Source organism: Delphinapterus leucas, chromosome 6 (assembly GCF_059928025.1).
Source record: "Delphinapterus leucas isolate spDelLeu-1000000601 "Yukka" chromosome 6, BTC_Dleu_Yukka2, whole genome shotgun sequence".
Taxonomy (NCBI): domain Eukaryota; kingdom Metazoa; phylum Chordata; class Mammalia; order Artiodactyla; family Monodontidae; genus Delphinapterus; species Delphinapterus leucas.
Window position 1 is genome coordinate 114,275,123 of NC_143134.1, and position 27,820 is coordinate 114,302,942.

The window sequence follows — 27,820 nt, forward strand, 5'->3', positions numbered from 1 at the left end:
GGCGGGCTGGGGCCGAGGGGCGGGGTCTCCTAGCCCCGCCCCGCACCCGTCGGTCTCACGTACAGCTGCCAGGCGGAAAGCACGCAGATGCAGTTGCCGGATTCGGTCCCTGAAACGACCCGCAGAGGTTGAGCCGATCACAGCCACCAGGTCAGGCGAAGCCGGTGAGGACTCGGGCTGTGAACAGGGGAGGAATCAGTGCGGGTGAAGGGGAGCCCTTTGCCCCCGGGGCCCATCAGCCTACGAGGGATTCCCCACTGGTGCCTTGTGGAGAAGGGACGTGCAGTGGCACGACCAAACTTCGCATCTCTCTTGAATGCCAACGAGTGTTTGGCGAGCAAGGAAGGTGGGTGCCAAGGAGTCTCTGGGAGCAAATACGGGCAGATGTGAAGGGAAAGCTGGGGCCGTCAGCAGTTGTTGAGCCCACACTGTATGCCCTGGACCAGCCTCTTATAATTCCCCATCGACTTGGGGTTGGGGGTGGGGCCTGGTGGACGCAAGTACTGTTTAAAACGGGAGAAAGTGACAATAAATTGGTGCTTTTCAGAGTCCAAAATGTGTGAACCTCCGTGTCCTCCCGTGCTGGGATCTGTTTGATTTTCATGCTTATAGACTTTATCTGGGAAAGGAGAAAGGGTATGAATTATCATTGGTGATCCAGACTTCCAGGTGGCATGAGGCTGAATGGTGGGACACAGCGGGGCGTTACTTCACTTCCAGTGTTTTCTGAGACCCATTTGTGCCTGGCCAGGGCTCTTGCTGGCCTGAAGCCCCGCAGGCTGCCAAGAGCAACCCCCAAATCACGTGTGATTAGGGTCTCCTCAGCTTACTACAGCGCCTGGCAGTGGCAGGTCTGAAGTGAAGTTTCAGACTGAAACTTGCGATGAAGTGATCACAAGCTGATCTTGTAGGTGGTGCCTCTGAGGGAGTGGGAGGCCAGTCTAGGCAGGAGGGACAGCATGGCCAAAGGTGTGGACAAGGGATGCTGCCTGGGGAAACGGGAGCAGCTTGGGAAGCAAGGGAAAAGGTGGCTGCATGGGGGAATTGTGGCACTGGTGAGGCCAGAGAGCTCAGCAGAGGCCTGATAGAGCAGAACCTTGAATGCCAGACTGAGAAGCCCAAAGGACATGAGGAAGCCTACAGGGCCTGGAGCTCGCTCTCCCTCCCTCCCCTCGCACCCCAGGAGACCCTGCACTTTGTTTCCACCACTCTCTGGCCCGTGGACAGCTGCTGCTCTCCTCCCCACCCCCAACCCCCTGTCAGCTCACCAGGGCTACAGTGTTTCCCATCTGCGGTCTTGGAAGAGGCTCCTGGAGACCATCCCTTTGTGCAGTAAATGTCATCCCCACTGGGTGGGCCATCCCACCCTGGGCTTCCAGCCCAGTGGGGTCTGGGAGCCAAACAAGGGGTGAGATGACAGAGTGGGTAGCATAGCAAGGCAGGCAGGATAGTGAGCTGCTTTCCTGTGCTTTTTTCCTTCCCCAGTCCACATTGGCCACGCCTGTGATTCCTGCTGTTCCTCGCCTGCCCCTGCTGGATCCAGAATGGCCCCCTGGTGCTACTGCCTCCTTGCCCTCCTGGTACCTGAACTTCTGGGAGGCAGAGGGGTGTAGGGGAGGAGGCCAAGGGGACTCAAAGCTGCTAGGGTTCCAAGTGGCCACCTCACATCATGAGGTAACTGCAAAGGTTACACAAGCTAAACCCGTGACATAGAAATAAAAACATCCACCGGATGCTAGGAAACAGGCTCAGGGCAATGAAGTGACCTGCCCAAGATCACCCTCTGGGTGAACCCAGGTCTGACTGCAGGGCCTGCAGCCTCCACTGCACCCCACTGGAGCACACAGTAGGCATTCAATAACTGTACATATGGGCGTGAGGACCTGACTCAGACCCCACCTCTCTTCTTCTCTCTCAGATAAGGAGTCTCTCTGGGACCCCTTCCAACTCCCCAGGTGAATCAAGGAACCCTTGGGTCACAGGTTGGTATGAGGGATGCCACAGAGAAGCTCTGCCTGCCCCCAGTTCAGCCAGCCCGTGGCCCATGTGCTACACCGGCCTCGAATGCAGAGGAAGGGAGGAGGCGCCATTTAGTTCAGCACCCCTATAACAGGCCCTGGGCTGAAAGCATCACTCGTGTCCATCTCATTCCTGCCACTATGTAGATGACAAAACAGGCTCAGCAAGGGGACAAAACTTGCTAGGTCATAGAGCATGGCTAGGGTTCAGCCCCATCCAGCCCCAAATGACTCCAAGCTCAGTGTCCTTGGCCCTGCCTACCCTACTCACCCTGCAAGGGTCAGATGCCCACACACTTCTCCCACATTGACCCTCCTCTCGCCCTGCAGCTCCAGTGGCCCCTGGAGAGGTAGTGGAGACTGCAGATGAGGTATGCAAGTTCCCAGGGCAGTGGCTGAGCTGGTGGCAGCCCCAAGAGTCCTGTGAGCAGCGGTTTGGCCACGTAGTACTGCAGCACCCAGATGCGGTCCTCGCTCCACGGCTGCCTGACCCCATCTGGGTGGGCAAAAGAGAGGCCCCTCTGCAAAGACCCCCGCAGAGGCATGAGTGTGGGCCGGGGCCTGGGAAGTGGGGGCTGGGGGGAGGGGGCTTTGGTGACCTAGAGATGGCAGCCCACCGTGACAGTCCTTGTGGATTGAGCCCAGAGGAAGTCCATATCGCATCTCAGGTTCCCTTGTCCTGGACTGAAAGTAGAGGGTTGACCCCTGGGCACGGGCACTGGAGCTCCATTTCTTCCTTCCAGAGGGAGGGAGGAACCAGAAACCCAGAAGGGGACCTACAGCTGCGCCAAAGGGCCGTCAGAAGCAGGACGGTGTGCGCAGCTGGGGAAACTGAGGTCGAGGCCCGTGTGTCCCCGGAGGCGCGCGCACCGCGGCCGCACTAACGTTCGGCGAGAGGACCGCGGGCCAGGCGGCGTGGCTCCGGACGCCTCTGCCGGCGCTCGGGGCGCTGACAGCGTGCGTGCACGTGCAGTGGAACGCCGCTTCATCCGACGCGGCCGCACTCTTCTCCCTGGCTGTACCCGCGCTGGCCAACGCGCTGCAGCTGCGCGCCTTCGCCGAGCCGGGCGGCGCCGTGCACGCGGCGCTCGCGGTGCGCGAGCACCACGCGCCTTTCCGCGCTGCCTTTCGCGCGGATGGCCGCTGGCACCACGTGTGCGCCACGTGGGAGCAGCTCGGCGGGCGCTGGGCGCTGTTCGCCGACGGGCGGCGACGCGCCGGGGCGCGGGGCCTAGGCGCGAGCCACCCACTGCCACCTGGCGGCATCCTCGTTCTGGGCCAGGACCAGGATTCTCTGGGCGGCGGCTTCTAGGCGAGTGACGCCTTCAGCGGCAACCTCACCAACTTCCATCTGTGGGCCCGGGCGCTGAGCCCCGCTCAGCTGCACCGGGCACGGGCCTGCGCGCCGTACCCCCGGCGGCCTGCTCTTCCGCTGGGATCTGGGCGCCCTGGACGTCACACCCACGGTGCTACCTCCGGTGCGGGTGCAGCTTCTCTGTCTGGGTACGGCCCGCCCAGCCTCCTGTTTGTCAGGCCCCGCCCACCCTTTGGCTCCACCCCCAACCTCCTGGCTCCCATCCGCTTCCCTTCCGACTGGGGGACCCAGCCCACCTCTTGCCCACCGGGCCACGCCCACCTCTGGCCACGCCCTCTCCAGGCCTCCAGTACCTCGGGCGTCCGCCCAGTCCTAGCAGCCTGAATGGGCTCGCCCCCTGGCGACCTTGCTTCTCCCAGTGTTGGCTGCAGCACTGCTCTCCCAGGTTCCCACGTCGCCCCCTAACTCCGGGACCGCGCGTCCTGGCGCCCCCTCAAGTGTGCAGGCGCCTTCAAGGCCCGAACGGGCTGTGGGTCACAGGGACCGATGGGAAGCCAGGATGCGGCCCTGACATCTCTCCCACCCTGGCCAGTGCCCTCAGAGTAATGCCCTACGTAGGACCCTGGACCCCGCACCGACGGCTTTTTGTTTTGCCTGCAGCCTCTGCCCTTCCTCTGCTGCTACCGGACAGGTGCGCCCTGTCCGGCTGTGCCTTGGGCTCTGCTGAAGGGGACGCTGGGTATGGACCAGTGTAGGCTGAGGGGGAGCAGTTGGCACAGCCTGGGAATTCAGAATCTTCTCAGAGTTTCGGGGGCCTCCACGGAGTCTAGACCACAGACAATGGGGCCATACGGAACTGGGGGTGAATCCCAGCTGTGTGGGAGTCACCTCGAGGAGGCGATTTTGCCGTTCTTTGCTTGTTTCCCCATCCAGGACACCTAAGGCTCCAGACACACAGCCGTCAGTGTGCGCTTCTTCCCCGAGCGCCACAGGGGGAGGGGGCACCTCTGCGGAGGATGTTGCCCAGGGCTCAGTCTGGCATCCACTCCTTTGCAGAGACCTACCAGCAGCTGCAGGACGCCCAGTCATGGTCTGGCCAGGATGTTATCAGCCAAGTCAATGCCTTGGCCAATGCCATTGTGGTGAGCCCCGTCCCAGGAGGCTGGAGAGTCTGGGGGCACTGTGGGTGGCATCCCTGCACCTCAGTGTCCTCACCTGTAAAGGGAACACCCACCTAACGTGTGTGCAGGAATTAAGGTTGTTCATGCCCCCTATTCTGGAGCCTCTGAGAGCTGGGGGCTTGTGACTAGTTAGACCCACACCCCCCAAGAAGACTGGCAGAGGCCAAGTACAGCCCCTTGCGGGGGGTCCCCTTGAGACAGACCAGCAGTCAGCAGCTCTTCTGCTCCACAGCTCCTCCCTGACCCTCTCTCTCTGAAGCCCACGGAGACCTGTCCCTGGCCGAGGCCTCCAGCTTCCTGGGAATCCTGGAGAGAGTCCTGACAAAGGAGACAGCTTCACTGGGGCCAGCTGCGCTGCTGGCTGTCATGCACTTCCTGAAAAGTGTGGCAGCCCTTGGGACATGGGAGCCAGAGCCCATGACTCGGCCCTGGGAGCAGCTGGGCCAGGCCGTCGTGTCTGGGGCCAGCCTGGTCCTGGAGGAGCAGCTGGCTGGTGCGTAGCTGTCAGTCAGCGAGGTGAGGCTGGCAGGGCTCGGTGGGGCAGGGGCCTGGGCTCTGGTTCCTACCTTGCCACCGACTGTGTAGCCACGGGCGAGTCAGCACCCATCTCTGAGCTCCATCTCTCCATCCATCATTATAAGTTGAACTTCCACATACAACTGCTCTTGAACAACTTCTGCAGTTAAAACTTAAGAGCCACCAGTCAATAAGGGCATCCCATATCCAACAGTCCACTGACCACCTTAAGCAGGAGGTCCTCTCTGCTGAGTGTTCAGCCATGGAGAACAGAAGAGACAAATGGTGAGGGTGTTGGAAATCTCATCGTGGCAGAAGTGGCTGTAGGCCTGGGAGTCATTAGCCCAGAGAGGGAGAAAACGAGGGGTCGTGAACATTGCCTGAAAAGCTCTGGGGCTTAAGAGGCAGACATGGTCCCCCTGTGACTTCAGGACAGAATTCAAAACTGGGCTTGGGGGTGGGGTGGGGATGGCACAACACAGGAGGCTGGTTCAGTGGAACGTTCGCCTGTCCAGGTGATGCTCCCCATCCTAGGGGATGTGTAAGCCCACATTTTACTGGGGATCTGAGACACCGTGACAGACTGGGGAAAACTGGACTCTGAACCTCAGATTTCTTCCCTGGAAAATGGGGATGATCATACCTGCCTTGCTTAGGCAACAGAGAGGAGTAGGCGTCTATCAGGTGACTTGCCCACCACAGAGGAGGTGTCCCATTAGTGCATGTTCCCCCTCCCTGTTCTGTCCTCACCCCGCGTGGTTTCCTTTTTGGAACCTAAAACTTGAGCACCTGTTAGAGATCTAACACTGAGCCAGACCAAGGAAGCAGGAGGCACGGCCCTGCCTTCAGAGTGTACCCTGGTTAGCAAGCAACCTGCCAGCAGGCAGAGAGCACTGTGAGGCCTTCAGCTTGACTAGAGGATGACGTGGCTTAGGAGAGCATTGGAGAAGCCAGAGAAGGCTCACCAGGCAGGGCCTCAAGTGTCAGTCTGAGGAGCCAGGACTTGATCCTGGAGGCCCTGCAGAGCCACTGAGGGTCTGGAGCCTGCAGGCCACCTCACAGATCATTGAGATCCTGTTAACCGCAGTGGTCAGGGCAGGCAGCTGTGGGGTGTGGCGTCTGACAGGGCTGAGTTGCGGCCTCCTCCCAGGTGGTGGGCGGACCCAAGGCCCTGGTGGCGAGCAAGCAGTGCGGGGCGCCCCTGCTGAGCACCATGCTGACCTCTGAGCGGCCCTGAACGCACATCCAGCACCACCATGCCGGTGAGCCTGCCCACCACCCGTCCCACACATCTGGGCTCCGGGTGGGGCCTGGGCTCACACATCCTCCTCAGCCCTGGTCACTGGGAGTCCTCGGACTCCCACAGATACTCCATTCTCTTTCCTGCCTTTGCCCATGCTGTGCCCTCCATCCAGAATACTCTTTCTCTCTTGGTCTTCTAGCAAACTCGCATACATCCTTCAGAACCCTGCTTGAGCACCAGCTCTGCTAGGAAGCCTCCCCAGTTCTAGCTCTCTCCCGACAGTTCCTCTCTCCTCTGTTACCCCAGTGTTTTGAACATATCTTTTATCGCCTTTATGGTAATTACATAATAGCACCTGAAGTTCTCTGAGTGCCAGGGCTATTTCTGAGTCATTTCTGCATCTCAGGTTCAGACCCAAGGGCACACTCAGTGAGTGTTTGTAGATTGAGTGGGGTAGCACTTACGGTGGAACTTCAGGCAAAACTTGGGTCCTTCAGGTGCCCAGTGGCTTCTGGCAGCTCATTAATATTCATGTTCCATCCCCCCAGAGACTCCCCCTTCTCAGTGACCCCCTCTCCCTGACTTGGAGAAGTCAGACTTACCTAGGGTAAGCTGCTGAACCTCTCTGTGCAGGAATGGTGGCCTCCTAGGTGTGTGGCAGGGAGAGGGGAAGCAGACCCTGCCAGCAGGGCCAGCCCAGCAGAAAGACCTCCCTCCTGAGGTCCAGCCCCTGAGCCCCATTTGCTCCCAGGCCTGGAGTCGCGGAGCCTACACTTGAGGGAGACCAGCACGGCGGGCCAGGTGTTCACGATGCCCAGTGGGCATCCAGAGGGGCCTGGCCACATCCCCATCCCTGCTGCTGAAGTGAGGCGGCTCCTCAGGAAAGGTGGGTGAGGGAGAGGGGTGGTGGGGTCCTGTTGGGGTCTGGGTCAAACCTCAGCCCTCACAGCTGCTAGCTCTGCTATTTTGAATAAGTCACCTCACCTTTCAAAACTGCCTCCTCATCTGTAAAACTGTATTACTAGTACTCGCCTCGGGTTGTTCTAAGCTTAAAGCGCCGACCACATGGTAGGTGTTCACTTAGTCTCCTCCCCTCAACCACACATTTTCCCTCGGTGCCACCCAGGGGTGGAGGATTAGGATAAGGGGCAAAGGGCTTCGGAGCCGGCAGCTTAAGCACATCAACTACGGCTGGTTGAAATTCTCACTCTGCCACTTATTAGCTGCGTGATCTTCTGGAAGTCATTTAACCTCTATGAGACTCAGTTTCCCTATGTGTAAGGTGGGCAGAGCATTTCCCTCAGGACCAACCTGTGGTGCTTGCTCAGTCACTGGGCGGTCCTTAGGCCTCCTTCTATTCATCCAGGCCTCTCTGGAGTCACCATGATCCACAGCTGGTTCAGCTCAAGTGTCTTCCTGTACACCCTGGGGGCCCCTGGCCAAGAGCCCCAGGCCCCTGACACCTCTGAAGAGGCAAGCAGAATGCAGAGGTGAGTGGGTCCCACCCAGCAGGCAGCTGAGGGCCTGGATCCCCTCACCAGGGAAGGCTAGGCCTCCATCCCCTCCCAGAGCCCCCATTCTGTTAGGCATATCTGCCCTTGGCAGCCCAGGGCCAAACCTGCTCCCCCCTGACACACACAGATTTCTGGGCCTGACAAAGATGGGCTGGTGGGAACATGGCTCAGCTCCTGCCTGGGGTCCTGGCTTCAGTGCTGACTCTCAGGGAGGGAGCAGGGCTTACTCAAATTACCAGAAAGAATGGAACCCAGCTGCCCTAATTCCCAGCACAGGACTTTTCCACAGAGGGTATCATCTGTTCTGCGGGGCCTGGGTGACATGACCCCAGCCATGTATGACCTCTCCCCCACAGATACCTGGTGCGCTTAAAAGCTCCCTTTCTCCCCACAGGTTCCTAAGCACCCAGGTGGGGTCAGCAATCATCTCATCTGAGGTGTGGGATGAAACCGGGGAGGCCAACACGGCTGTGACCTTTCACCTGCAACACTGGGCACAGGTACTGGGCGATGCTTCTGGGAAACAGCCACCTGGTACAGTTATCCTGGTTTGGTGCCCCCCACAAACAAACAAATACTGGTGTCCCAGTATCTGTTCACTGGACAACCGAGGTCTAAAATATTCAAGAAAAATACTCATCCACAAGCCATCCCATTGTCCTCGAGAGAGGGGGAAGGGCAGTAGTGCATTGCACACTTACTTTATGGCGGGTGCCTTAAATAAGCAGCATTCATTTAATATTCCAACGGCCCATTCCACAAAAGTGAGCTTGGAAGAGGTGCTGTGCCTGGCACCAGCTTATAAGTGGCAGAGCTGGGATTTCATTATAGGTCTGCATGACTTGAAAAACTGGTGGTTCCCATCAGATAATACAGGGAGATATGAGAGCCCTGCACTGCAGTATGCTTCATAAGCATAAAAATAACCTAAATGTCCATCAATAGGGGATTACTTAGCCTTATAGAGCTATAAAATGGAATATCAGCTGAGGTTATGTAAAGAATGAGGTATTTTGCTGTAAATTGACAAGAAAAGATCACCAAGATACGTCATTTAATTCATTATATGTAATACACAAATTCCTTCTCGCTTTTGAAGCTTTAGAGCATTTCAGAGAAAGCTAAAGTCTCCTTTGCTCAAAACCACCAATCCCGGACACACACACACACACACCACAGCTTATATCTTTTGTATATCATCTCAAGACTTCTTAAAAATCAATTTCATTAAGGTATATAAATCTACATATACTAAAACATCCATTTTAAGTGTATACCTTGATGAGTTTTGACCAGTGTATATACTCATGTATCACTGCCCCAATCAAGATATAGAACTTTTCCACCTTCCCAAAAGGCTTCTTCGTGCCCCTTCCCCGTCAGCCTTCCCCACTCTGACCCAGGAAATCACTGCTCTGTTTTCTGTGACTCTAGATTGTCTGTCTTTCCTAAAGCTTCATATAAATGGAACCATACAGTGTGTGCCATGGTCTGGCTTCTTTTGCTCAGGTGGTATTTTTGAGTATCATCTACGTTGTTGCCTGTTTCAGTAATTCACTCCTCATTAGTGCTGTGTAGAATTCCGTTATATGGATAGACCATAATTTGTTTTTCCTTTTACTTGTTTTTTTATTAATTTATTTTATTTTATTTTATCTATTTATTTACTGGCTGCGTTGGGTCTTTGTTGCTGCTCGCGAGAGTTCCCTAGTTGTGGCGAGCGGGGGCTATTCTTCCTTGCATTGTACGGGCTTCTCATTGTGGTGGCTTCTCTTGTTGTGGAGCACGGGCTCTAGGTGCACAGGCTTCAGTAGCTGTGGCGCACGGGCTCAGTAGTTGTGGCTCACGGTCTCTAGAGCTCAGGCACGGGCTTAGTGGGTCTGCGGCATGTGGGATCTTCCCTGACCAGGGCTCCAACCCGTGTCCCCTGCATTGGCAGGTGGATTCTTAACCACTGTGACACCAGGGAAGACCCTCCATTTACTTGTTGATGGAGATTTGAGTTGTCTCCAGTTTGAGCTGCTATGAATAGATCCACTATGAACACTCATATACAGCATTTTTGTGGACATATGATTTCTTTCTACTGGGTGAATACCTAAAAGGGGACTTTCTGGGTTGTATGATAAATATATGTATACATTAACTTCCTAAGAGACTGTCCAACTGTTTTCCAAAGTCGTGTACTATCTTACATTCCCACTAGAAGTGTGTGAGCATTGCAGTGTTCCATACCTTTGCTAACATCCTTAACTGCCTTTTTAATATTGTTCATTATAATGGTCGTGTACTGATGTCTCACTGTAGTTCTAAGCTGCAATTCCTTCGAGACCAATGATTTTGAGCATCGTTTTCTACACTTATTGCACATTCATATATCTTCCTTTGTTAAATATAAGTTCAAATCTTTTCCCCAATTTTCATTTTTTTAATTAAATTTCAAGATGAGCCACTGTTTTTTTTTTAATAGGAAATGCTCTTTATTATTTTTTTCCCAAAATTTTGCATTAGTCTGCTGTTTGCTTTTCTGATTACTGACATTTCTGCACATAAGCCATATAGATCCTCTCCTTTTAAATTTTATCTTTGTACTCCCCTCACTCTTTTTCTCCCTGCCCCTGCCCCACCACCACTGGCAACCACCAATCTCTTCTCTGCATTTATGAGCTTGATTTTTTTTTTTAGAGTCCCCATATAAGTGAGATCATACAGTATTTTTCTTTCTCTGACTTATTTCACTTAGCATAATGCCATTGAGCTCCATCCACGTTGTTGCAAATGGCAAGCTTTCATTCTTTTTATGGCTGAGTAACATTCCGTTATTATACACCACAATTTCTTTATCCATTCATTCATCAATGGACACTTAGGTTGCTTCCATATCTTTGCTATTGTAAATAGCCATGAACATGGGGGTGCATATATCTTTTCTGAGTATTTTCATTTTCTTTGGATAGATACCTAGAGGTGGAATTGCTGGATCGTATTTTTAATTTTTATTCTATTTTTAATTTTTGGAGGAACCTCCATACTGTTTTCCATAGCGGCTGCACCAACTTACATTCCTACCAACAGTGTATGAGGGTCCCCATTTCTCCACATCCTCTCCAACACTTGTTATTTCTTGTCTTTTTGATAATAACCATACTAACAGGTGTGAGGTAATATCTCATTGTGGTTTTGATTTGCATTTCTCTTATGTTTAGTGATGCTGAGCATCTTTTCATGTACCGGTTGGTCATTTGTGTGTCTTCTTTGGAGAAATGCCTATTCAGATCTTCTGCCCATTTTTTAATCGGATGGTTTGGGTTTTTTGTTTTGTTTGTTTCTACTATGTCAAGGAGCTTACCACCTATATTTTCTTCTAAAATTTTTATGGTTTCAGACCTTAAGTTCAAATCTTTAGTCCATATTGAGTTAATTTTTGTGTATGGTGTAAGATGGTAGTCAAGTTTCATTCTTTTGCCTGAAGCTGTCCAGTTTTCCCAGCATCATTTATCGAAGAGACTGTTCTTTCCCCGTTGTATGTTCTTGCCTCCTTTGCCATAAATTAATTGACCATATATGCATAGGTTTATTTCTGGGCTCTCTATTCTGTTCCATTGATTTATGTGTATGTTTTTAATGCCAATACCATACTGTTTTAACTTCTATAGCTTTGTAATATAGTTTGAAATCAGTAAGCATGATGCCTCCTGCTTTGTTCTTCCCCAATTTTTAAATTATTTGTCTTATCATTGAATTGTAAGAATTCTTTATATATTTTGAATACAAGTCCTTTGTCAGCTATATGTTTTGTGAATAATATCTTCTAGTCTCTGGATTGTTTTTCACTTTCTTGACAGTGTCTTTGGAAGATAAGTTTTGAATGTGATCAAGTCTGGTTTATCAGTTTTTATCCTGCATGGTTTATGCTTTTTGCATCCTATCTAGGAAATCCTGCTTATCCCAAGGTCACAAAGATATTCTCAGAGAAGTTTATCATTTTAACCTTTACATTTATGTCTATGATTTATTTCAATTCATTTATGTGTATTATGTTGGGTAGGGGTTGAAGTTCATTATTTTTCCATATAGACATCCCATTCCAATATCATTTGTTGAAAAGATTATTCTTTCTCCCATTGAATTATCACCTTTGTTGAAAATCAATTGTCCATATATGTGTAAGTCTGTTTCTGGGCTCTCTATTCTGTTCCAGAGATCTATACACTAACCCTATAGTGTTGTGATTAATGTATCTGTATGGTAAGCCTTGAAATCAGGTTGTGTAAGTCCTCCAACATTGTTCTTCCTTTTCAAAATTGCTAGCCATGGTAAGCCTTGAAATCAGGTTGTGTAAGTCCTCCAACATTGTTCTTCCTTTTCAAAATTGCTTTGGCTAGCCTAGGGTGTTCACATTGCCATATAAATTCTAGAATCAGCTTGTTAATGTCTATGGAAACACCTGCTGGGATTTTAATTGGGATTGCATTAAATCTCTCAAATTGAAATAAGATGATGAACTGGCATCTTAACAATGAATCTTCCAATCTTTAATCAAGGTATATCCCTCTGTTTATTTAGGTTTTCTTAAATTTCTCTCAGCAGTGATATACAGTTGTCAGGGTACAGGTATTGAAGGTATTTTGTTAGATATACCCTTTTCTGTAAATGGTATTATTTTCTTAATTCAATTTTAAATTGTTCATTGCAAGTATATAGTAATACAACTGATTTTTATATAATGAGATTGTGTCCTGCAGCCTTGTTAGACTCACTTACTCACTTAGTACTTCTGGTAGCTCTCTTATAGAGTTCTTAGGATCTTCTACATCCCTGATCATGTTGTCTGCAAATGAAGACAGTTTTGTTTTCTCGTTTCCAATCCATGTCTTTTTTTTTTTTTTTTTCGATTTTCCTTCCTTGGTGCAGTGGCTAGGACCTCTAGTTCAGCATTAAATAGGAGTGATGAGACCAAATAGTTTTGTCTTGTTCCTAACTTTAGGGGGGAGAGTATTCAGTCTTGAACCGTTAAATGTGATGCTAGCTGTGGGCTTTTTGTAGATGCCCCTTGTCAGATTAAGTTCTCTTTTCTTCCTGCTTTGCTGAGAATTTTTATCATGAATGGCTATTGAATTTTGCCAAATGTTTCTTCCACATTGATAGGATCATATGGTTTTCTCTTTTATTCTGTTAATATAGTAAATTGCATTGATTGATTTTCAAATGTCAAACCAGCCTTGGATTCCTGGGATAAACCCCACTTGGTTATGTGTATTATCCTTTGTATATATTGCTGGATTCAATTTGCTAATATTTGTTAAAGATTTTTGTGTTTATATTCTTGAATATGTAATATGTTCTGTAGTTTTCTTATACTGTCTTCCTCTGGTTTTGGTGTCAGGTTAATCCTAATCTCATAAAATGTGTTGGGAGTTCTCTCCTCCTCTGTTTCCTAAGAGAGTTTTGCAGAATTGGTATTATTTCTTCCTTAAATGCTTGATAGGCCAGTGAAGACCAGTGAAGTCTTTTGGGCCTGGTGTTTTCTTCGTGGGAAGTTTTTAAAGTATGAGTTATTTCTTAAACTGATATAGGATTGTTTGGGGTGCTTTATTTCTTCTTGAGATGGTTTTAGTAATTTGTGCCCTTTAAGGAAATTGTTCCTTTCATCTAGGTTGTTCAATTCTAGCAGGAAGTTGTTCATAATAGTCACTTATTATCCTTTTAACATGTGTAGGATTTATAATGATGTTTGCCTTTTCGTTCTTGATCAGTTTAGCTAGAAGTTTACCAATTTTGTTTATATTTTCAAACAACTAACTTCTGATATTGTATTTAGATATTAATTATATGAATTAAAATACATTAAAATGAAAAATAAATAAAAGTAAGGGATTGCTCATTGTGGCAAATTTGGAAAATGTAGAAAAGGATAAAGAAGACAAATCCTATTACCCAGAGATAGCTGCCCTAAACTTTTCCATGTGTTTCCCTTCAGCCTTTTTCTGGGTACATAATAATATATATATATATATTTTCCCTTTTGCAAAATCAAAGCCCTTGCGCTTTCAGCTGAGCCATGTAAACATTTGTGTTTTTCATTTTCCCCACAGGTGTTTTCTGCATTGTCTCTGTCACAGATGTCCCTTTGCCATCCTGTCCTTTCTCACCTGCTGCTTGATCCTAGCAATGCGTAGGCCTTGACTGCGGCCAAGTCCAGAACCGCCCACCCCCTTCCCAGGGGATGGTCCAAAATGAACTTGACCCCTTCCCCTCCATGCATCCAGAGTATCTGCAGAGTTTTTTCTATTACAATTAACCCTGCCTAACCCTGTAAAAATCCTCACTTATAATACGTTTTGATTCTGGTGACTGTCTCCTGGGGATATATGGCCAGGTATGGAGCTACTGGACACCAACAGTTTTGTGGCTTTTGAGTGTATAAGCTGCACTGATATTTCAGTTTGTACCACTTGAAAATGCTACCAGTGTTGTAACAATCATCCATTTTAAAAGCAAACAGCAGGTTTTCTTCGTGTTCCAGCACCTAGCATAGTACCTGAGACCCAGGAAAAATATTATGAGTGAATGAATACATGTGGTAATAATTCAGCCAACCCAAGGAATAATATGTTCTCTGGAGGCAATGTCACTGAGCGTGGAAGGAGCATGGAGTCGACCAAGTCACAACCCAGTCTCAGCTCTCTGCTGTGTGACCTCGAACAGATTAATTCCCCTCTCTGAGGCTCACCTTCCTCATCTGAAATTACATAAATTTATACCTGTCCCCTAGGTTGCTATGAATATCAACAACAATAAAGGACATGAAAGTACTTTGCAAAACACGAAGTATCATATTCTAGTGAGGTGATGTTGCTGTTACCCTCCCCAGTCGGGACTAATAGCCCAAGTCCTGAGCTCAGGCTGCCTCCCTGCTTGGTCTGGGACAGGTACCACCTGCCACCTGATGTCTTCTTTCTGCTTGATGACATCTTATAAAGTCCATAGTGTTGTCATTGTTCATTACAAAAGAACTAACATGTTCATTATAACACATTCAAACTGAGACCTAACTATTGTTAAGTTGGCTGTGTGTCTGATTCCAGACCTTTTGTGCGTGTGTTTTCACAATTACATAGAACCTTATTTTTCTTTTAACCGTAAATGGGCTCCTACTATGCAGAATGTCAGGCAGCTTTTTCCTGTACTGAAAAACATATGGCGATGCTGGAGAGGGTGTGGAGAAAAGGGAACCCTCTTGCACTGTTGGTGGGAATGTAAATTGATACAGCCACTGTGGAGAACAGTAAGGAGGTTCCTTAAAAAACTAAAAATAGAATTACCATACGACCCAGCAATCCCACTACTGGGCATATACCCTGAGAAAACCATAATTTAAAAAGAGTCATGTACCACAATGTTCATTGCAGCTCTATTTACAGTAGCCATGACAGGGAAGCAACCTAAGTGTCCATCGACAGATGAATGGATAAAGAAGATGTGGCACATATATACAATGGAATACTACTCAGCCATAAAAAGAAAAGAAACTGAGTTATTTGTAGTGAGGTGGATGGACCTAGAGTCTGTCATACAGAGTGAAGTAAGTCAGAAAGAGAAAAACAAATACCGTATGCTAACACATATATATGGAATCTAACAACAACAACAAAATGGTTCTGAAGAACCTAGGGGCAGGACAGGAGTAAACACACAGACATAGAGAATGGACTTGAGGACACGGGGAGGGGGAAGGGTAAGCTGGGACGAAGTGAGAGAGTGGCATGGACATATATACACTACCAAATGTAAAATAGATAGCTAGTGGGAAGCAGCCACATAGCACAGGGAGATCAGCTCGGTGCTCTGTGACGACCTAGAGGGGTGGGATAGGGAGGGTGGGAGGGAGACGCAAGAGGGAGGAGATATGGGGATATATGTATACGTATAGCTGATTCACTTTGTTATACAACAGAAGCTAACACACCATTGTCAAGCAGTTATACTCCAATAAAGATGTTAAAAATATATATATAGCGAGCTCTTTCCCCAACAGTAGATAGAGACCTGTGTGTTCTTACTAGGCAGAGCATCCTGAAGGGAAGACTCACAGTGGTTTGTTAGCTTGTTAGCTTGTTCCTAGGATTTCGATATTAACCATAATGCCAACCTGAAACTCTACTCACGTCACTGTCCTTCTGCCGCCCTGCCGGCATTCTTCTCCAGTCCCTGCACCCACGACCCATGCTGGGCAACCCCCTGGTCCCTCAAACGCAGGAGGCCTCCACATCCCCCTGCATCGTCTGGCCTCTCTCCTTGCCCACATGTGCTCACACACCTGCCCTGTCCCTGTTGGCTGCCCTTAGGCCTTCCCTCCGAAGCTGGTGGATCCTGTCTGTGCTTTCTGGAACTTCAGCATCGGGTGAGTTTCCAAGTTCTTTCTTTATTATTTTTTTTAATTTTTAAATTTTATTTATTTTTGGCTGTGTCAGGTCTTAGTTGAGGCATGCGGGATCATTGTTGTGGTTTGTGGGCTTCTCTCTAGTTGTGGCGTGCGGGTTTTCTCTTCTCTAGTTGTGGTGCTCAGGCTCCAGAGGGCGTGGGCTCTGTAGTTTGCAGCACATGGGCTCTCTAGCCGAGGCACACAAGCTCAGAAGTTGTGGCACACGGGCTTAGTTGCCCCGCAGCATGTGGGATCTTAGTTCCCTGACTGGGGATCAAACCTGCGTCCCCTGTGTTGTAAGGCTGATTCTCTACCACTGGACCACCAAGGAAGTCCCCCAAGTTCTTTAAATAAGGCACTTGAAAAAAAAAAGACATCCAGGGACTTACCTGGTGGTCCAGAGGTTAAGAGCTGCGCTTCCACTGCAGGGAGCCAGGTTCCATCCCTGGTTGGGGAACTAAGATCCGCATACCCTGCAGTATGGCCCAAAAAATAAAAATTAAAAATTTTAAAAATTAAAAAAAAAACGTCCGTTCTACTTGAGGATGAGACAGGACTCAAGCATGTTTTTGGCCTCCATTCACCAACTTCCTTGCAGGGGTGGTTCCAAGTCCCACTCAACTGGGGACAAGCTGGGGCAGGAGAGCCTGTTACCCAGGAGGTAGTGAGCTCCCTATCATAGTAGATATGCAAGCCTACTCTGTGGGGTACCTAGGAAGAGACTCATCTGTGGAATGGGTGTTAGAATTGATGAGGGAATGAACATCAATCACTGTTGCTTAGTAATTAATGCAGTTAATCAATGGTGATCATTGGTATCATCCCCATCCTCCTACCATTCCTGAGAAAAGTACATTTTACAGATGAAAAACTGAGACCCAGGGAGGGGCGGTGACTTGGCCAAGGTCACATAGCTGGTTAGAGGCAGGGCACTGAGGGACCCCAGGCTTTGGGGAGAGGCTTTCCCCTGCTTGCCACCTGTCCCCCAGCCCCATGTCCAGCCCATCTCAAGAGCCCTCTGTTCACTATTCACCCCAAGTCCAGACTCAGGGGGCTCCTGGGCCACCACTGGCTGCTCCGTGACCGCTCTGTACCAGGACTCAACCGCCTGCTTCTGCAACCACAGCGCCGTCCTGTTGCAGGTGTACGACGTCCAGGTGAGTACTGGGGAGGGGGCAGGGGAGCAGGAGAAGGTGATGTCAGAACCAAGTTTTAAAGGATGCACAGGAGTTGAACAGAAAGGCATTCCAAGCAGAGGGCCATCTGAGCAAAGGCAAGGAGGCTAGAAATGGCAGACGAGTTACGTTCTAGAACTGCAATGTGTCTGGGGCTTCCAGTGCGATGCCCGGGGTCAGGGGATGGCAGTGAACAAGGTAGGCATGGGTCAGATGGCACAGGCCTGGAAGGCCAGGCCCACGCGCTTGGATCGTGGTCCTGTTGCAGAGGGCAGATGTCGAAGAGTGTGAAGCAGGCGTTAGATTTACATGAGGGAGGCCGCTGGTGTGAGGAGTGAGGCTGAGGTGGGGGCCCGGGGGGAAAAGCAGTTCGGGGGCTGCGGGCCTGGCCTAGGAGAGGGGAGGGGCCCTGGGCCAGGGAGCAGTGGGGAGATGAGGAAGACTGGCTGAGGGGGAGGGGTGACCTGGGCCACCAGGAGATGAGGGACTCGTCTCAGGAGGCACAGGTGGGCAATGGGTTTGCAGGTCTGTGGGGTCTGTGGTCCGGTGCTCGGGGCGGGAGGGGTCTCAGCTGGCCCCAAGAGCCAGTAGGTAAAGCCACGGCCAAGGTGAGGTTAGAAGTAAAATGAGTCGCTACTAAAGACAGGCCCCTGAGAGGCATTAGCATTTACAGCCTTGGGGGGAAGCCAAATTCCAGGAAGAGGCCAAGCAAGGTGGGCTCGCTGGACCAGAAGGGGACTCAGGTTGAGTGAGACGGTGCCTGAGCCCAGGAATGCTGGGGTCACTTGGCCTGTTCGGGAGCACGCTTGAAAAACATGCTACCGAATGCATTTTTCCTGTAAAAACAGAGCGTAGACATCAGACACATTGTGAGTAATCCGTGCCAGCTCCCTGTTCCCCCTCAGTGGGTGGTTGTCACATGCCACCCCTCCCCCCCATGGGCATGTCGGTGGTCACTTACAGTCTAGTGCTTCCCAGTATCTGAGGAGTCCGTGAAAGCTGGGCCCCTCACCATCAGGAGAGGACATGCAAATGCTCATTATCAAGTTGCTGTGTGCAGGCCTGGCCATCCCTGCTTCACGGCAGAGAAGGCGGTTGAGGAGCCTGGGAGCTGCCGGGGGGTGGGGGGTGGGGGGTGCGGGCGAGTGTCCCGCCGGGCCAGGGCGGTGGTGGGGCTGCTGTCATCCGGGGTCTCTGTCCCTCCCACAGAGGGGCCCCGACGGGGGGGGGGGGTCCCTGCTGAGGACGCTCTCGTCTGTGGGCTGCGGTGTGTCCTGTGCCCTCGCCACCACCTTCTTGCTCTTCCTGGCGGCCGGGTGAGGCAAGCTCACCACTTTGCCTGGCACCCTGGGCCCGCCCCGCCCCTCGTGGGCCTCCACATCCCTCCTCAGGTGGGTGTCCATCCTCGGTCCGAGAAGCCCCTGTGGAGCCGCCCTTTCCTCCTTCACTGGTCGATTCACCGGGACGCAGGTGGTGGTGGTGGGTCCTTGCTAACCAACTCCTCTGCCTGTCCGGGGTCCCCCAGTCAGAACGAGCCACAGTCCACAAGAACCTCACCTTCTCCCTGGCTTCCGCCGAGGGCTTCCTCGTGGCCAACGAGTGGGCAAAGGCCAACAAGGTGGGCGGCCAGCGGGTGGGCTTGTGAGCTCAGGGGGGCCTGGGAAAGCACCTTCAGCCTTTTCTAGGTTGCCCCCCATATCTTCACTTGGCTCCATTTCCGGGGAGGAGTACGGCCTAGAGAGGAAAGACCCTGAATGTTGGAGCTGGGCCCAGGGCGCTGCCCCGAGACCCTACCCGCTCATACTGCTTTGGGCTGGCAACGCCAGGCACGGACAGGGGACCCAGGGAGGACCGCACCCATGACCGGCCTCCCTGGGGACCCGCCACCCTCCCACACAGGTGGTGTGTGTGGCCGTGACGGCAGTGACGCACCTCCTCTTTTTGGTCGTCTTCTCCTGGATGTTGGCGGAAGGGCTGCCGCTGTGCAGCAAGGTGGTAGCTGTGCGCATGCGCCTGGGCCCCAGGAAGCCGCTCTGCTACGCCACAGGCTGGGGTGAGGGCCCTCTGCTCCCCACTCTTCCTCTGTTCCCCTCCACCCTGCCTCGCGTGGCCTCTGTTATGTCCAACACTCACCGCCCAACACCCTCCTCCACCGGCACCCAGCGCCACCCAGTGGCCAGCGCCCGTGTCTGACACAAACTCAGCTCCGTCGACCTCCAGCTCTACCCAGCTCCAATTCTTATTATTATTTTTCTTTTTTTGCGGTACGCGGGCCTCTCACTGTTGTGGCCTTTCCCGTTGCGGAGCACGGGCTCTGGACGCACAGGCTCAGCGGCCATGGCTCACGGGCCCAGCCGCTCCGCGGCACGTGGGATCTTCCTGGACCGGGGCACAAACCCGTGTCCCCTGCATCGGCAGGCGGACTCTCAACCACTGCGCCACCAGGGAAGCCCCCAGCTCCAATTCTTAATCCTCTTCCACTTCGACTGCCTCAGCTCCCAGCCCCCGGCACCGCCTCCCTAATCTGAAGCCAGCTAACCCCACGGCAATCGCCAGTTTCCAACTCTGTTGATTCTCAGCCCTAAGGCCTCGACCCAGTCTCAGCTCTTCCGCTCCCCAACTACTCGGGGCTCCAGTGCCACCCAAAATATCAGGCCCACCCAACCCCACTCCCTGGATCTCCCAGTGCTGCCAGTACGCCCACAACTATAGGACAGCTGGAGGATGCAGCTCTGAACGGGGGCTGGCTCCCGAGAGACACGGTCTTGAGGTCACCTCTTCTTCCCCTAGGCGTGCCTGTGGCCATGGTGGCCATCACCCTGGCCGTGTCCCCCCATGACTACGTGGCCACTGGGCACTGCCGGCTCAATGTGCACACAGACGCCATCTGGGCTTTTGTGGGGCCTGTGCTGACCGTGAGCGCGCAGGCCTGGGGGCCCTGCAGGGGAGGGATGTGTCGGGGAAGGGGGAGGGTGCCCCCACTGATACCAGATCTCCAGGCCAATGCCTGCATCTGGTCTGTGTGGTGATTGTCACCGTGTCCAGGGCCCGCCGCCGTGCCCGCACGCTGAGCTCGCAGCCCTGTGTGCAGCAGCAGATCCCAATCCAGATGTGGTGAGGCCCCAGACTGGGGGAGTCAAGAAGAAGTGGGGGGAGCCAGGTGTGGCCACGTGTGCTTATGAGTGCAAGGCTGTAAATGAGCATATGTCTGCAGTGTGTCTGTGCTGCATGTGCGCACATGCTCATGCGTGTGGGCGTGTGGAAGTCTGTGCCAATGCGTGTTACCTGTGCGGATGGTAATTGAGCCTGTGTGTATATGACGTGGGGTGTGGACACCAGCCACTCTCCTGGGGACTCACCTGCAGAAAGCACTGATGGCCTGGTGGGGACAAGGTAGAGGAGACCCCGAAGTCAGGCAGTCCCTAGAAGTTCAGGTTCAGGGTGAGAATCTAGGTCTCTACCCCCGCCAAGAATCCCCCTCACTCTCTAGGACCGTATCCTGCTGGAGCGGGCACACCCCCCCAGCCTTCCTCCTCACCACCACCCCTCTGCCAAGGGCAGGGCAGCCCAAGCCAGTGGGGCCTGAAAAGCCAGGCAGCCCCAGGGGTCCCCTTCCAGACTCCATGCCCCCTGGACCCACTGTCCAGGCCTCAGCCCTCCCCCTGGACAGCTGCCACTCCCTTCCTTTGAGCCCCGCTTGGGACTGGGACCCTATCTCCCCAGTGCCACTACCCCTACTTCATGCCACTCTGGGTGTCTGAGAAGGGGCCACCAGGTCCAGCCGAAAGTTCCAGCTACACCTAAGTCCTGAGCCTCAGTCTCCAGTCTGCAGCCCCGATCCCTCTCCAGGCACCTTCCAAGGGCCGCCCTCCCCAGAACCCCGTGGGAAGCCCCCTGGCCCCCTGGCCTCCCTCAGTCCAGCCTGCTGTCCCATGGGGCCGCCGTGAAGCCAGTGTTGGTCCTGCTGCCCATCCTGAGCCTGACCTGGCTGGTCAGCATGCTGGTGCACCTCAGCCCGGCCTGGGCCTATGCCACCATGGGCCTCAATTCCTTGCAGGTACCTCCAGGCCCAGGGCCCGTGTGGGACCAGGGCTCCACCATGCACTGGAGCCCAGAGGGCGTGGCTGGTTTGTCAGGGGGCTGGGGAGGGAGTGTCCTTTTTGTCATGGGAGTCACCAGCAGCCTTGGGGACACTGTCAAGGGGAGGGCGGGTGAGGGGGAGAGTGGAAACAAACCTCCAATCAAAGAGCAGTATCTCAGGGAGGATTTGGGGGCCCATTTGGCAGGTGAAGAATCTGAGGCCCAGAAAGGGGGTGGCTAAGATGCCTCACGCCCTGACGCTCAAGGGCGCAGCGGAAGTTCCAGTCCCCAGGCTGTGCTAGAGCCACTTCCGGCCTCGGCAGGAAGCCGAGGATGGGGGTGCAGGACACCAGGGACTTCTCCCCTTGGGGTCTGTGGATGGCCTACTGTGGGGCAGCATGAGCTGCTCCATCAGTGAGGACAACAGTTCAGAAAAGGTTTTGGCTGGAAGGACATGACCCACATAAATGAAGCAGTAACATGGGACCGCAGGAACCCCCCTGTGTGCCTTTCAGGTCCTGTGTCCTGGAGCCACAGAGATGGGTTAGACTAAGCCCTTGTCTTCAGGGGGTTTGCAGATCTATGGGGGACCCAGGTACAGACACAAACAGCCACAGCCCTGGGAGCTGAGTGCTGGGAGGGAGGTCAGTCCAAGGAGGGCCCAATCCGCCCCTGCCCTGCCCTGCCCCTCAGCCTCCCTTGTACCCCCCAGCACCTCTTCCTGTTGTCTGCACTCCCCGCTCCCAGCTCTGCCGAGCCCAGGTCCCTCTCAGGGCTGAAAAGTGAGGTGTCCCACGGATTGACAAAGACAAGCTCGGGAAATCAAGTGCAAACTCTGTCCAGGGTCCCTGTGTCCCAGAGCTGGGCTTTCTGCTGATGGATGCCTACGTGCTCTGAGTCCTGACCAGGATCATATTTATATCTCTGAACAGGCCTTACAAACGGGGAAACTGAGATTCCATGGCCTCACAGTAGGAAGGAGGAGCGCTGGGGCCCAAGTTCAGAGTCTGTGTTCTCAGCCATCAGGATATTCAGCTTTGACCGCAGAGGGGCCTGGTTCCTGGAAGAGCTGCCGAGGCTGGGAGTGGGGGGGTGGGGAGCTGGGGTCAGGAGGGGCACCCTCATCCAGTTAGTTATTCATCTATCCCTGCGAGATGTTTTGAATGCCCACTAGAGGCCAGGCACTGTGCTAGGCGCCAGGGACACAGCAGCAAAGGAGGCTGCAAAATGCCCTGTTCTTGTGGAGGTGACATGAGTCGGGGAGGCAGACGATGCCCAAGACCAGGGAGTGAAGTGTTAAGGGAGGGATGAGGCAGGAAGAAGGGAGGGTGCAAAGGGGGTTGGTCTCCAGGGTCCTGGTCCATGTTGTCTTCTCCCCCTGGGCCCTGGGGACTCGCCACTCTCTACCAGGCAGGCATGGGAATGGAGAGGGGAAAGGACAGGGGCGGTGGGAGGTGGGGGGTGCAGACTGCTCAGGGAGGATGGAGGTTGTGCCCAGAGAGGGGCCGGGAGAGTGAAGAAAAACTGGGGTTCCAACGCTCTTCCTAAAGAAGCACGGCTCCCAGAGACCTGGCGGGGCCTGAGCAGCTGGAGACAGAGATGGACACAGAGAAGCCCTTCCTCCAAGCCCTGCACTCCCAGAGCTCCGCGGGCTGGAATTCCAGCTCAGCTCACTTAGCAGAGGGACCCTACCCAGGTCTCTCCACTCTGCCTCAGAGTGGCGAGGGCAGCAGCATCCTGTTGCTATGACAACTACTCCAGCTCCATCCCTGTCTGTGGCCCTCAGGTGGGCAGAGCTGCAGCCAGGGAGCCAGAGCCACCATCACCACGCTGTCTGCTTCCCTCTCAGGGCAGGTCCTTTCCTCTCCCGGTGTCTCATTACTTCGTCTCTGTCTCTGAGTTTTCCCTGGGATTCTTTCTCTGTCTTTCAGGCTCTGTCACAGGCTCCTGTCCCTGTCCCCGCCTCCTCTGGCATGGACCCACCTGGCTCCTCCTGGGCCTCTCTCTATATCTCCCCTTCTGTTGGGCTCTGACCCGCTGTCTCTTGGTCCCTTACCCTGCTTCTCCCTCTCTCTGAGTGTCACCTCTCTTGCCCCCTCCCAACCAGCCTCAGACCTTCAGGTCTGGTAAAGGAGGGGAGAGGCTGCCTTATGGGGGAGTCAGAAGGCATGAGACCTGGGCCCACTCTGATGTTCCTGTGACTGTCTCAGGGCAGGTCCCCAAGTTAGGCTCAGAGCTGTGTCCCTCCCGGCTGCTTCCCTCCCCAGGCCTGGCCTTTCCCTCTCCTCTCTCTTCCATCATACCTGCTGTCTCTCCATGTCTTTCTCTCCCTGCCCCACCTCCAGCCCCGTCCCTCTCTCACTCTGTCTTGGGCGTAAGCTGGGCAGGACCTGCCCAAGGTGACCAGGGAGCAGAGCCTCACTTCTGCAACTAGCTGTAGCTCACACCTACCCTGTCTGAGACTGTTGTTGGGAGGCCTGCACAAGTTGAGACAGGCCTCAGTTTCTACATCTATATAAAGGGGGGGATCATATTCTCCACCTCGTGGGACCGTTCTGGGGTTCCACCGGCAAGATATTTTCAAAGGGCAAAGCATAACACCTGGCACACATCAGGAGCGCCGTGAACGTGAGCACATTTGTGTCATTCGGTCATTCAGCACGTACTTCCCCGGCGCCTCCCATGCTGGGCTGCATACTGGGGAAAGTGGTGGAACTCAAGATCGAGGAACCCACCCTTGGGGGTCTCAGCCTGAGGGACAGACAGACACCAAAACCACACAACCACAGCAGGCACGATTGAGGCTGAAAGGCTAAGGGGCAGTCGGGGCCGTATGGGGAGGCAGAATGGGCACTCCCTGGAGGCAGTGATTCTCAGCTAATACCTGAACTCTGTGTGGAGAGAGGGGGAAGAATGTTTTAAGTCAGGGGAGCACAGTGGGATCAGATGGAGGGAGACATGGGATTGGGAGAGCTGGTGAGAAAGGGGACAGGAGGGAACATGGGGGCCAGACTGTGCAGGGTCCCTAGAGCTGTTGTGAGGAGCTCAGACTTCACCCCAGGGGTACTAGGGAGCCTTGGAGGATGTTAGGCAGGTGCTGGTGTGGTTGGGTTGGAGTGCATCTGTTTGGGTGTGAGGAGTGAGTAAAAGGAGACAGGATGGGGGAGGCTGTGCAGGGGCTTTGGAGAAAGCAGAGGCTGGGTGTGGGGGGCTGGGAGACCCAGAGTCTGTCTTAGGGGCAGAGTTGGGGCTGGTAGCAACCCAGTTGGTGCCTGGGAGCCAGGGGGAGTAGTCAGGTTCTGGGGCTCCAGCTCTCAGCCCTGGGAAACTAGAGGGCCTCAAGGAACCCCATGTCCCCTCACCTGTGTCCTCTTGGGGAAGAACTGTTACATTGTCCAGGGGAAACCTGAGGAAGTCCTAGGCTCCACATGCTACCCGCTGAGTCACACTTTTGCTCTGTCTCCTACCCTGGGCCCCAGGGTCCCTCTCCATCAAATGGGGAGAATGAATCCCCCCACCCGCAACCATGGAGCTGCTGTGAGGGTCAAGTGTCACCCCAAGTGTGCTAGTGGTTTGTGAGCTGCGAGGCCGTCGTGGTCCTCGCATGTGTGGGAAGGAGCCAGCTATGACTCAGCCACTGTGCTGAGTCCTTCACACACAGACGGAAGCAAGTCCTGGCCTCCTCCCCACTTTCCAGATGAAGAGACAGAGGCTCAGAGAGGCACTCAGCTAGAGATACAATCAGAATGCAACCAGGGTCTGCTGTCCCTGGACCTGATTTAGCCTTGGAGCTTCCGGAAGGTGTCACCTCTCCCATTCCCCACCCTTGCAACATGGTGAGGGTGTGAGGATGGGGCAGGTCAGGGGGGTGGGGCTTGGAGGGATAGAGGGCAGAGGGTTAGAGGGATAGAGGGCAGAGGATAGACAGCTGCCTCTTGACCAGAGACTGAAGGCAGGGGGTCCAGCGGGGCAAGGCCCCTCCTGGTTCTCTCTGCCACAGAATGTCACAACTGCCTGCTCCCCATGGCGGACTGGGGGGCAGGGCAGAATTTGTGTTCATCCTCCTGTGTCTCTAAATGTCTCTGGAGGTGTGTCTGCTGCGGTGCCAGGCCAGACACTGGGGGAAAGGGGATGGGGCTCCCAGGTAGTGACACCCACCCTCACCCCGGGTCTGTCCCCAGGGGGCCATACATCTTCCTGGTCTATGCAGCCTACAACTCGGGGAGGTAAGTCAGGGGATACTGGCTGCTGGAGGGTGGGATGTGGGTGGAGGCGGGCAGGGCTTACTTGCAGGGGGCTCTGCGACTGGCCCGTGGAGGTCAGGAGAAGGTCCCAGCCCTGACCCTGGCCCCATCCTCCAGGTCCAGAGCGTCCCGCAGAGGATGACTGAGAAGGCGGCAGCGGAGGCATTCACGGTGGGCAGGCCGGGGGTCCGTGGGGTGGGACGGTGGGAGGTCCCACCTACGGCCGGATCCCAGCACTGACGTCCTTTCCTTTCAGGCTCGCTCCTGTCCCGCGGGCCCGGGGTTCCACCCTAGGCCCTCACGTCCCTGGGAGGTGGCCCGTGACAACCCAGTAGTCTTGGCTCCACCCTGAAGACACCTGGCTCTTAGAGGTAAGACCACACCACCCTCAAGTCCAAGTGCCACCTAGTGCATCGGTCTCCCCAGTGCTCGGGCTGAGCTAGGAGGGCCACGGCAGATTCCATTAGCCCATCTTAAAGACAAGGAGACTGAGGCCTGGGGAATTCTGCAACTGCGGGACCAAGGGGATGGCTTAGAAAAGGCTCCTTTCCTCCCATCGCCACGACCAGGGAACAAGGGTCCCTGGTGCCCAGCCCAGAGGCAGAGCTTGCCCAGGGTCACTTTCCCTGGGTTTCCATGCAGAAGGAATGTGGAAGGTTCCCAAAGGCAGGTAGGTGGATGAGGTTCAGGGCCCTGAGATAGGGCACGGGTTGAATGACTTAAGGGTCAGGCCAGGAATTTAAATCCCAGCTCTTACTTCCCCTGCTGTGTGCCCTTGGGCAAGTTACTTTCCCTCTCTGGGCCCTAGTTTCTTCATCGCTAATCTATGAGGGAAACTTTTGAGTGGATTCTTAGGGTCTTTGATAATGAGGTTCCTGTCCAGAGTGGGGGGAGCAGAGAGAGAGCTTCCTGCCTCAGCCTCCTATAAGTTCACCTGCTCGAGTGTTTTCCCCCTACTAGGGACGCACGGCCCCAGGATCCCCACAGCGTTCTCCTCCATTGCAGAACCCAAAAGACCGGTGAGGCTGGGACAGGGGTGGCAGGACTCTGCCGAGGGGCTAGCAAGTGTGACCGGCAGGGTCAGGGAAACCACAGGGACCAGGGCGGGCCTGGGGTGGGGCTTCCCCTGGGGATCCAGAGGGCCCGTCCCTCAGTTACCAGGCTGAAGGGGGCTGGGAGTGGCTGGCAGAACTTGAATGCCAAGGCCACTGGGGGTAGAAGAGTCATCACCAGGGTAGCCGAGGGCCCCCAGAGCAAGGGGAGCAGGAGTCGGGGCCCACACCCCCCGACAGACCTCCTCTGTCCTCAGGCCGTGCAGCTGACCACATTCAGGGCTTCAGGTGTAGCTCCCACCTCAGGGGGTTCCCCTTTTCCCTTTGGCGTCCCGACACCCCCTCAGCCCCACCGTACCGGAATGGAAGTGATTTGAGAAGCAACCACAGCCGACCTCCCACAATTTGAGGGGCTCTTCCCCTCACTCCGCTCCTTGCTGGTGCCTGAAAGTCCCCCATTAGCGCCCTGTGGGCTCTGTCAGTGATAATGCAGTGCTCTGGGCAGAGGCTTACTTAGGGAGTGAGTCTGGGACCCCTTCCCAGGCCGGCGCTGCCGGGCTCCAGGCCTGGTGGTCTGAGGGGCTTCCAAACCCGGTGAGGAGCAAGTGCGTGATGGGGGGGGCCTGTGGGTAGCAGGGCAGGGCCGGGACCACCTAGGCCCCGCTCAAGGAGAGCTCGGCCTGCCCTGAGGGGAGCCTCAGGGACCCTGGTCGCTGCCAGCCTCTCTGGGCCTGGGTTCCCACAGTCTTAAACCAGAGACAAGCCTATGAGGGGCGGGCTTAGCACTGCCCAGCCCTCCAAGCAGGGAATTCCTTCCCACCAGAGCCAGAGGCCTGCCTATGGAGCTCTGACCGGGGCTGAGCTCTGTGCTAAGCCCGGGCATCTGCTGACTCCTTTCATGTGGTGGCCTGGGGAAAGGGGGGTGCTGTCGCCCTCCCACTGTGCAGAGGAGGAAGCTGAGGCATAGAGGGGAGCCCTGACCAGCCAGGGTCAGTGGCAGAGCTGGGGTCAGGGCCCCCACCCGCACAGATGAGGAAACTGAGGCACAGCAGTAGTC

At 53.9% G+C, this 27,820-nt stretch overlaps 1 protein-coding gene across 1 annotated transcript in view; it reads left to right on the forward strand.

Moving 5' to 3' along the window:
* Positions 1-1,318: 1,318 nt before the first annotated feature.
* Positions 1,319-27,820, forward strand: part of ADGRD2 (adhesion G protein-coupled receptor D2) — a 35,629-nt gene continuing 9,127 nt past the window's right edge. The window contains 27 exon segments of the mRNA XM_089913738.1: positions 1,319-1,580; positions 1,919-1,982; positions 2,349-2,567; positions 2,879-3,426; positions 3,428-3,521; positions 3,926-4,024; positions 4,390-4,475; positions 4,747-4,761; positions 4,764-5,030; positions 6,181-6,292; positions 7,025-7,159; positions 7,640-7,763; positions 8,182-8,287; positions 16,136-16,191; positions 17,252-17,369; positions 18,597-18,699; positions 18,899-19,005; positions 19,287-19,440; positions 20,178-20,306; positions 20,387-20,500; positions 21,323-21,467; positions 25,649-25,685; positions 25,688-25,721; positions 25,724-25,788; positions 25,790-25,935; positions 25,937-26,082; positions 26,672-26,852. Of these exon segments, the coding sequence (XP_089769864.1) occupies positions 1,545-1,580; positions 1,919-1,982; positions 2,349-2,567; positions 2,879-3,426; positions 3,428-3,521; positions 3,926-4,024; positions 4,390-4,475; positions 4,747-4,761; positions 4,764-5,030; positions 6,181-6,292; positions 7,025-7,159; positions 7,640-7,763; positions 8,182-8,287; positions 16,136-16,191; positions 17,252-17,369; positions 18,597-18,699; positions 18,899-19,005; positions 19,287-19,440; positions 20,178-20,306; positions 20,387-20,500; positions 21,323-21,467; positions 25,649-25,685; positions 25,688-25,721; positions 25,724-25,788; positions 25,790-25,935; positions 25,937-26,082; positions 26,672-26,852 (3,440 nt within the window). The 5' untranslated portion in view covers positions 1,319-1,544.